General features: G+C 36.5%; 2 protein-coding genes across 2 annotated transcripts; both read left to right on the top strand.

Annotated features, from left to right (window-relative positions):
• Positions 1-1272: 1272 nt before the first annotated feature.
• Positions 1273-3457, top strand: LOC143547477 (oxygen-evolving enhancer protein 2, chloroplastic-like). The gene is made up of 4 exons (XM_077038893.1): positions 1273-1543; positions 2515-2744; positions 2831-2881; positions 3103-3457. The coding sequence occupies exons 1-4, from the start codon at positions 1303-1305 to the stop codon at positions 3361-3363; spliced, it is 783 nt and encodes a 260-aa protein (XP_076895008.1). The 5' UTR covers positions 1273-1302; the 3' UTR covers positions 3364-3457.
• Positions 3458-4623: 1166 nt separating this feature from the next.
• On the top strand, positions 4624-7093 carry LOC143547491 (uncharacterized). The gene is made up of 6 exons (XM_077038902.1): positions 4624-5082; positions 5871-5969; positions 6132-6309; positions 6420-6517; positions 6613-6674; positions 6855-7093. The coding sequence occupies exons 1-6, from the start codon at positions 4624-4626 to the stop codon at positions 6982-6984; spliced, it is 1026 nt and encodes a 341-aa protein (XP_076895017.1). The 3' UTR covers positions 6985-7093.
• The last annotated feature ends 3658 nt before the right edge of the window (positions 7094-10751 follow it).

The raw sequence follows: 10751 nt of genomic DNA, 5'->3' as shown, positions 1-10751 counted from the left end.
AAGCTCCCCATAGCCACTTTTTCCCCAAGCCAATGAACCAATGGGTTGAAACTTAACGCTTGTAAACTGTAAAGCTATCCTTAAATGGATACCAGTTACATGCCTTATCTTTATCCTTTTTCATTAATTTTCATTATTTTCATTTTATTCCTTGTTTTTTTTATTATTATTCTTCAAAAATGTACTGACTTAAGCATTGGAGGGGTGTTAGCCTGTCTAACACCCACCCTCACCAAGTTTTCAAGGTTTTGTAGAAATCTCTAAAGATCAAGATACAAGAAAGAGATTGGCCATCTCTCTTAAGTTTAAAGGATTCAAACCCCTTCAAAGGTTTAAAGGTTTTCACCTTTCTAGTATGAGCGTTTCTACACCCCGCTAGGAGCGCACGAAATCTAAGGATAATTCAAAATGGCGGGATCTGTATACGTAATGGTTGTAAGCAATTTCGTTATTATTGGTTATACTAAGGATTAAAAAATTAAAATGTGGCAGACGTGTTACTTAGAAATTATGGCATTTACATGTCATTCAATATTCGGCAGGAGTCCCGATAAAATACGGTCTTGTCCCCGTCTAAGGAGTTAACATTGTCATGTTAAATAAGAATTTCGACATTTACATGTCACCTATGATACCTAAGATTGGGCTTGTCCTCAGGGATCCTTGATCCAGAAAAAAAAAGAACTTTAAAATTCTTAAGGGTTTATTCCTAAGAATCCTTGATCCCAGAATATTTCAGAAAAATATGGATCCTCGGGTCCTTAACACATTTCTGAGTATTAACATACAGACGACAATCCTATAGATAACTATCAAGAACACAAGATTTGAAGCCAATAATTTAATATATAAAGGTGCATGAAAGTTAAAGAAGATAGACTTGAGTTTCACCAAAAGAAGGTTCATCCACCAAAGCCTTCGGATTGATATTTCATTTTGATATATATATTTCAAGATAATACTTAGAAAATAAAAAAACGAAAAATTGATGATGGGCCATTGGGCCTGACCCTCTTTAACCGAAATTTATTTAACCTGTTACAAAACGGGTCGAACCTGAAAACCCGAGTACTTACTACTTACCTTTCTAAAACACAGTGGTCATACTCATGAACCCCACCTTGCTGATGTGGAGTTTGAAGATCATCCATGTCCAGGTGGCATCCAATTCATCCATGCAACCCTTATCCAAAACCCTAACAATCTCATCTCATTCCCACCAATCCTTTCTCTTAATTATTATTTCTTCCTCACACTCACTGCAATCATCATTTCAATTCTCTCCCACCATAACACTCAGCAATGGCGGCTGCTGCTTCTTGTTTCCATGCACTCTCAACCCCAGCAAGATCATCATCATCACAATCATCACCTTCGCCTCGCGTCATCAAGCCCAGCCAACTCATCATCCGCTCACAGAAACATGAAGATGCCGCAACTGCTGATGCTTCAATCTCTAGACGTTTAGCTCTCACTGTTCTTATTGGTGCAGCTGCTGTTGGCACCAGGGTTTCTCCGGCAGATGCTGCTTATGGTGAAGCTGGTAAGTAATATTAGAAGTTTTATTATTATTATTATTATTATTATTATTATTATTATTATTATTATTATTAGTTTTGAAAACCCAACTTTTGTAAAACAAGACATCATACTAGGTTTTTAAGTCACTCTTGAACTTTATAATTTTTTAATTAGAGGGATGAAAATATTAGAAATTAATATAAAAAAAACCAAAAAAAAATCATAAAGACCATAAACCCTCAAAAAAAAAATAATAAATAACTTATTTGGTTTGGTTTAAGCTATAAAGAATATATATTACCACTTCTTACCCAAATCATTACTAGATATATATAAAAAACTTTAATTATTAAGAGTTTCTTTTCGTTCTTAAACAATTTAAGAGATAATTTTAGAGTTTTATAATGATACTCATCATATATATATATACAGGGTTAGGTTTGAATAAAAATCATCTTGAGTTGTGAAAACTATACAAACTCATTCTCAACCACATCTTTTTAATTAAAGATTAAATCTTATGGTCCACAATTAAAGTTAATAAAAAAATGTATAAGTTAATTTATATTTTCTCTCTCCTGAAAATATATATAAAAATTAGTAAAATTATAAAAAAAAATAGCAAAACATTTTGTTTAAGTTTTCAATGTTTTGTATTAAATATAACAACATATATTACATGTAATAAAAAAAAATGATATTACATAGGATTTTTACGGGTTTTCACAACTCAAGTGTGTTTTCATTCTATACTTTGTCTATATATATATATATAGACACACATATATAGGCTATATTTAAAAATTCCGAGTCAAAAACAAAGTGGGGCGGTCGGCCCCCATAAAGGTCCGCCCCGTGTTTATGCAACTTAAGTTAAAATTATAATTACAAGAAGAAAACCTAAAAAGATATCGACATGGTCGAATTAAATAGTGTCATGGAAACTATTTAATGACGATGTGATGAATTAATCATGGATTTGTGTGATTTTAGCGAATGTGTTCGGGAAGCAGAAGTCGACAGAGTTCGCGTCGTACACTGGTCCAGGATTCAAGCTGTCGATTCCGGCTAAGTGGAACCCTAGCAAGGAGGTTGAGTACCCTGGTCAGGTGCTTAGATATGAAGACAACTTTGACACCACAAGCAATGTTGCCGTCACTGTGACACCTACTGACAAGAAATCCATCACTGACTATGGTGCCCCAGAGGATTTCCTCTCCAAGGTAATAATAATATTACTTCCGTGTCAGATACGTAAATAACACATAAAGATAGAGTGCGAAGTTACATTTTAATGTATGTTTTTCAGGTTGATTACTTGCTCGGGAAGCAAGCTTACTTTGGAAAAACCGCATCCGAGGTAATAATAACATTTTACTTCTATATATTTTGCATACTTGTCATAAGATACAAGTTAATAATAATTAAGGTTGCAACTTACAAGATGAACATGTCAAAACTGGTAACCTTTTTGGTGACACAAAACGAGTGCGTTTTTTATTTCTTTTTTTTTATTTTTTTCTTTAATGTATAAGTATTATCAATTTGCTTACAATTTTTTTATACAATGCATGTGTTTAGGGAGGATTTGAGCAAGATGCGGTTGCGACAGCGAATATCTTGGAGGTTTCAACCCCTGTCGTGAATGGAAAACAATACTACTTTTTGTCGGTGTTAACAAGGACGGCTGACGGAGATGAGGGTGGCAAACACCAGTTGATCACTGCCGCAGTGTCCGATGGAAAACTTTACATTTGCAAGGCGCAAGCGGGTGACAAAAGATGGTTTAAAGGAGCGAGGAAATACGTTGAGGGCTCCGCGGAGTCATTCAGTCTAGCTTAAGATCGAGCTTAATTTGTAATTAGTAATCACCACGCCTAAGTGTGTGGTGTTTCTTTTTTTCAAACATCCGCTCATCAAGACGTTTGTATTTATTATATCAAGTGATTTGCGGATAATTTGTCTAAAAGCTAATCAGTAAGGCCCTTTTGCATTTAGTCCGTATATCACTTTGATCAAATGTTGATCGATGTTAAAGAACCGATCATGGATAAAAAAATAAATATAAAAATAAAAAAGACGTGTTCTTATTCACCTCAATCTAGTTAGAGCAAGTATACATAGGGCCTAGGGTTACATATGATCACACTTGGGTTTGGATCTGGTGGTAGAATGCATAATATGACTTAATTCACTACATAGACATAGTCATGTAATTCAATGTATGAAATAACATATTATCAAGCTAAAAATCTAACATACAAGATTGATGAAGAGGATATGTTGAGGTTCATCTCAATCTTTTAAGGAGTCTAAATTCTAAAAGGCATAATAAAATTAAGGCCCTTTTCATAAGAAAATATTTTCGATCACATGACTCGTATATCATCTACGCGTATGTATAAATGTATAATTATAAACCACAAGTCATATCATCAAACAATTCAAAAACCAAAGTTACCCACATATAATTTGCTACTTATTAAATTTAGGGGCCCTGAAAAAAAAAGGGCCTAAAGCTATTGCTTTATATCCACCGTTGCATATGTTAACATGAAATTATGAGTGGATGATGTTAAGTAGTTGGGTATAGAGGTGGGAAAAAACCTGGAGCAGGCACCGACTTGAAACCAGATACGGTCGTACTCAACCCTCGGGTACGGACTAGGTTTCAGTTCCTCTGAAAAATCGTACCCGGGCCTGACCTTACCAAAAACAATAAAACCCGGTTTTTCCGGTCAAAACCTAGTCATGGTCAAATACCCGACCATACCAGAAGCTGATTCCAAGAGGACCAGATTCTTGACTTTTGTTGACCATACTCTGAAACCGATTCCTGATTTTTTGTTTTTTTTTTTACCTCTATCATAAGAAGGTTTTAAAATTTTCATAGGGCCCGTATAATTAGCTTATCCAGGAGGCAAGAAAGAAAGAAAAGCCCAAAAGGCAGTGTTTGTAAGTAAAGCCCAGACCAGACCAGACCAAAAACCTCAGCTCAGGACCACCGTCGCCACCGGAAATATCCACACACTCCGGCAGAGGAGGAGGAGGAAGAAGAAGAAGAAGATATTCAATCTCACTACTATTCATATAATAATAAAAATGTCTATTAGTTGTGGATATCACTCCTTGTGTACTACTACTTCCACCAGCCGTCATCCACGGTTACTATCACCACACCCACCATCAAACTTTACAACCACTAAACTAACTTCCACGAGCACTCAGTTCAATTTGACCACCTTCAACATTCGATTAATTTCATCCACACTCACTGCAGCAGCAGCAGCTAAAAACAATACAAACCCTAACGAATCAAAGAATAAGAATAAGGATGATGAGGTGGAGGAAGAGGATTTGCCATGGATACAAGAGAAAGCTTTGGATATTGTTGAATTCAGTGGCTCGGTTACACAGGCTCTTCCCGGTCCACGGGTCGGCCAATCGTCGTTTCCATGGATTCTGGCTGTTCCTGTGGCTTATGTTGGAGTGTCTTTTGTAATTGCATTTGTTAAAACGGTTCGCAAGTTCACTTCGCCTAAACAGGCTCGTTGTAGGCTGGTCAGTGGTTTTCGTGTTAATGTTTGTTCTTGTTTGGGTTTGTGCATCAGTTTGTATTGATTACGTTGTTGAATTCAGTAGTTGACTGTTGGAACTTGTTTTGCCTTTTAGTTATTTAGTTCAACTGACTAGAAACTTACCAAGCGTTATTATGCTAAACGAGTGCAACACTTGGCGATAAGGGTGGTTCGGTTGATTCAAAAGGGTGGTTTGGAAGTGATCTAGAGTCGAGGGATTAATAGTGTAAATGCTTTATCATTTTAACCTTTGATAGAATTAGAATTAGAGTTTGATTGTTATTCGACCGTAAGTCATCCATGGTTACTGTGGATTGCGGCGTTGAGGCATGGCTGCCCTTGAGCCTCTGTTCTTGGCTTCGTGCGCGTTTTTTTTCGTTTTTTTGTCTCGTAAAATATATAATTAAATAATAAAAAGCAGGCTGCATGTGGGAATGATGGGTATTGTAATGTTGGGGCTAAAAATATGTTTGGGTAAAAATCGGATGTGGCATGTTGCTTGTAAGTGGGAAGAGTGGGTTGTAACGTTGCGGACAGAGTAATTCCTGGTTTTCTTGTTCCTTAAGATGTTTGCCTATATAAAGGGCTTATTAGGGTTATTAGTTTCCGTGTGTGTTTTGTATCTTGCATTCGTTTGGTGATTAATAATGAAAAGAGTCGCTTTCATGTTGGAAGCAGAAACAGGTGTTTGTGTTTGGTTTGGACCGATTTCACTTGTGTAATCTTTAACAGATACATTATTAAATGATTGACTAATAATGTACATTTCAGGTGAGTAAAAATGCAGAGCTGTGCAGATCAATAGATGAGTTACTTGACAAAGAGCAAAATGAAGTACATCAAGGAGTTTTGAAGGAATTGATGCAAAAGGTCATTTACATTAGGCTTTTCTCTTCAAGGAAAAATTTTGCATTATGATTTTTTTTCGTGTTTATGTGTGTGCATATTTCTGCATACAAAACTGGAAAGACCCTTTTATAATTTTTCATCCAAGGATGGTTTTTTATGATACTTTTGTAACTCTGTATGCAGACCGGCTTCAGTATGGTGGAGATATTGCGTAAATATATCCGATACGCTTTGAATGAAAAGCCGTTTGACCCGAAACTTATCGCATCATTAATTCAACTCAGGAAAGCAACAATGTTGGATGATTCTGAAGTTGCTGAAATGCTAAATGAAATTTCAAGGCGCATTGTAAAGGATTTTGGTACAAAATCTGCGTATTTTTTATGCAAACACGATAAATCTAAGTCAAACACATGCTAATTATCAAGGATTTTGTTTTTTTTTTCTCATAATGATTCTTCCGTGTTGCAGGTCCAGTTGTTATGAACACGTCAGGATATTCTGAAAAGGGCCTGAGGAGAAAGCTTGCTGTCCAAGCTCTTTTTGGAAAGATTTTATATCTTTCAGAGGTAAAAAACTATTAAAAATGATATTTTATATCGGTTTTGTGTATTGTATATTCATATGCTTTGTTGTTTGTATTCACTTCACGTTATGTTATCAGCTGCCCGAGTTCTGTGCAAGAGACAGCTCCTTGATAGTGAAAGAAATATTCGGTGTTGCAGAGTAAGCATTAATCTTTCTAGAGTATATTAATTTCTTTAAACCCAATAGTTATAAAACGCAACCTAAAATGATCCATTTATATGTAAATGGGTCAAAAACACAAAAGCTGCCGCCTTTGTGATTGCAGAACACCAAGCATTGCTACATTGTTTTAACATATTTTGTTTTGAAATTTGACAGTGAGGATGTTGAAAGGCTTCGTTTGCCTACGGTTGCAGAAGCAGGTGATATGGATTCACTAGAAAAGATGGTTGTTAGTGTCGATGCGGATGAAGATGAAGATTTAGAGGATTCAGGTGAAGACGCTTAATTAGGGTCTCCAAAGATTTTGGTCCTCCAGGCTTTTGTAAGACTATTGAGTATTAAGAGAGAGAATTGTATGTATTTCTTATTGTAAATTTAAAAGTTATATTCAAATTTTTGGCCTTTTGAATTAATATTATAGTTTTACAAATCAATTTACCAACACCTCCTTAACTTGAAGTGGAAAAATGGAACAAATTTTAAAAGTTTAAAAATTATGTATTTGCTAGTATTATAACATCGTTAAAGGACCAGTTCAGTTTACACGACCGGTTTCTAAATTTCAAATTGGGTTGAATCATAAATACCAAGCTGTCTGAAACTGTCATACTTTGCTTGGGTTTGAATGGTGTAATTGTTTTTATAAGTTTATGTATGTTGGAACAGGAGTCAATGGACCTCTGAATTAGCGTAGAAGGACGTCATGTGATGTGAGAGCCTTTAGACATGAACTTGCTGATATGCATGATGTCGTTGGTCTCCCTAAGGACTAAATGAGAGTGAGTATACTTAGACGTGATCAACGAAACCGGTTCCTGGAACCGAACCGGTGGACCCGAACCGGACCCGAACCGGTTCCTACCCGCTTTTTGTAGGAACCGGACCCTATCTGATTCAACCCGATGATCCGTGACCGGTTCTTGCATTTCTGAGTGGGGGCGGGTAGGAACCGGAACCGAACCATCCGGAACCGGTTCCTAACCGGTTCTAGCCGTTGGATCGAATATAGCCGTTGGAAATCGTTTTTTTTGGCCGTTTTTTGACCGTTGGGGTCAAAAATAGCCGTTTTTTGGCTCCCCCAAGCACCCCACTACTAGTATAAACAGGTATTTGGTGTCATGGGTTCATCACAACACTCAAAACGCAAACCCGAACGCAAAAAAATACAAAAAAACGCTATTACAACGTTTTGAGTTCTCTAATCTCTTGTTTTCTCTTCTTCTATATTCATATTTGTTGTTATGGCTGCCTCACAATCATCGGTTGGTCAAGGTTCCAACGCCGAACCAAGTTTCGTTCGTATTGTACCTCATAATCGTAATCAAGAGATTTGGTGCAATTGGGATTTGGTTGAATTGAGTGACCATTCATTGAAGGCTCGGTGCAAGTTTTGTGGGATTTATTTAAACCCACTTTCGAATTCAAATTTGAAGAAACACATCGAAAAACCGTATTGCAAGGCGTTGAAAAAGAACGTCGATTCGCAACAAACGCAAATGGATAGTGAAGGCGGAATATTTACATACCAAATTGATCGAGTTCAAGATCGTATGGCGAAGTTTGTGATTCAAGAAGCTTTGCCGTTTAGCCACTTCGACAACCCTCGCTTAACCGCCATGATTCGAGATACGCTTCAACCACAATACACTCACGTAAGTCGTCATACTCTTAAACGTTATTGTTTAAAATTGTGGAAGAAGGCCAAAGAGGTACTAATTGCATATTTTGAAAATATAAATACGGGAATAAACTTAACTAGTGATGTTTGGTCGGCTCCACATGGTCTACCCGAATCTTATCTTTGTGTCACCGCTCATTGGGTAGACCCGTCATCGTGGGAAATGATGAAACGCACCATTGCTTTCGAACTCTTTGAGTATCCACATACGGGAGATAATTTGTTTGAAATTTTAGATTATGTTATAAAAACTTATAAACTAGAAAATAAAATATTTTCAATGGCATTTGATAACGCGTCGAATAATACATCGGCGGTTGATAAATTAAAATTAAAATATACGCCGATTTGCAATGGTGTATTTTTTCACTCAAGGTGTGTTGCACATATCATTAATTTAATCGTGCAAGACGGACTTGCTTCGGATGAGGTTACATCGGTTATAAACGATTTTAGACTAATGTTACATGAAGTTTTTAAGAAAAGTAAAAAAAGACAAATGGAATATAGAAAATTTTGTAAAGATACGGGAAGAAAAGCTTTGGGAGCTAATTGGGATGTACCTCATCGATGGAATTCCACTTGCATAATGTTTCAAAGTGCTTTGAAACAAAGAGAAACTTTACAAATGTTTCATTCTAGTCTTGCCGAGAATGATTTGGCAATCCCCTTTTCAAATGAGAAATGGGAAATTATCAATGACTTATCGACTTTTCTTGAAGTTTTTAAAACATCAACTACGAAACTATCGGGAACGTATTATCCGACAAGTCCCTTGGTTCTTTCGGAGTTATTTTTAGTCGTTAACAATCTTAAAGAATTTGAAAATAAAAGTCCAATGTTTTCAAACATCATATTACCAATGAAGTTTAAATTAAAAAAATACTTTCTTGAATTGCCACCGGTTTTTACTTGCGCCGCCGCTTTAAACCCAATGTTAAATGTTACGGGGGTTGAATGTGTGATAGACGAAATTGTTTCAGCCTTAGATATGCATGAAGTTGACCCAAACTTTTCAACAGAGGCAAAAAATGATTTTAACTTGAATTTTAAATTTATGTATGACTTTTATTTAAATAAATATGGGTCAAACATACGCATGCCTATGCCGGGGGGGTCTTCATCAAGTTCAAGTGCTACTAGAGTACGAGATCCCATGATTAGCCTTATGAATACCGTTCGCAACGTAACGGCTAAAAAACAAAGGGGTAACACCCCTTCAAGCGAACTAGGAAGGTATAGTGCAAATGATTACTCTACCGGTTTATCCGAAGAGGAATATGGCACTTTTGATGTTTTGGCTTGGTGGAAGGTAAAGGAAACCGAGTTTCCGATTCTTGCCACCATGGCCCGTGATTTACTAACCGTCCAAGCTTCTACGGTAGCTTCGGAATCCGCTTTTTCTCTTAGTGGCAGGGTAATATCGGTGAGAAGAACAAGACTAAATTCGGAGTCGGTGGAGATGTGCATTTGCTTAAAGGATCACTTGGACTCAATCGATCGTATTCAACACGTAACCACTCTCGAATATGAAACACCACTTGATGTTCGAGTGCACGACGAACAAGAAGGCATTTCTACAAGTAATTCCGAGGAAGAAGTCGCCGCTCAATAATTACGACGAACAAGAAGGCTTTTCTAGAAATAATATGTCACAACTTTATATTTATAAGTTTAATGTTTTGTTAGTTTGTTTTTGAAGATTTTAAAACATGTAACCTTTTTTTTTTGAACTTCTTAAAGTAAATAAAATGAATTTTATGTTAATTGTTTTGTTTATTTTTCATGCTATACAAATACGAATCGTAGTTTAGAATCCAAATCGCAAACGAAAAACGAAAAAAAAAACTAAATGCACTTGTATTGCAAATCCAATGAACAAGTTTACATTGTACAATGGTTACATATTTAACTGATGATGTTCCAACTGATGAAACTCTGCAACTGATGTGTCACTGATTCATATTTTGCATCAGTGACAACAAAGTCTGCAACTGATGAACCACTGATGAGTATTCCTCATCAGTGGCAACCTTCAGTAGTTGTCATCAGTGGCAGCTTTCCCACTGATTCAACTGATGATTGTTCCCACTGATGAGTATTTCTCATCAGTGGCAGCTTTCCCACTGATGAGTATTCCTCATCAGTGGCAGTCTTCAGTAGTTGTGATCAGTGGCAACCTTCAGTAGTTGTCATCAGTGGCAACCTTCAGTAGTTATCATCAGTGGCAACCTTCAGTAGTTGTCAACTTGTCATCAGTGGCAACCTTCAGTAGTTGTCTTCAGTGGCAACCTTCAGTAGTTGTCTTCAGTGGCAAACATCTTCAGTAGTTGTCTTTTCTTCATCAGTTAATTGTTTATTTTTATGTTAATTGT

Source organism: Bidens hawaiensis, unplaced genomic scaffold (genome assembly GCF_021521415.1).
Source record: "Bidens hawaiensis isolate Kalapana, Puna unplaced genomic scaffold, B.hawaiensis_p1.1 tig00014722_1, whole genome shotgun sequence".
Lineage (NCBI taxonomy): Eukaryota > Viridiplantae > Streptophyta > Magnoliopsida > Asterales > Asteraceae > Bidens > Bidens hawaiensis.
The sequence above is the reverse complement of the archived record's forward strand: the minus strand, read 5'-3'. Positions and strand labels throughout refer to the sequence as shown.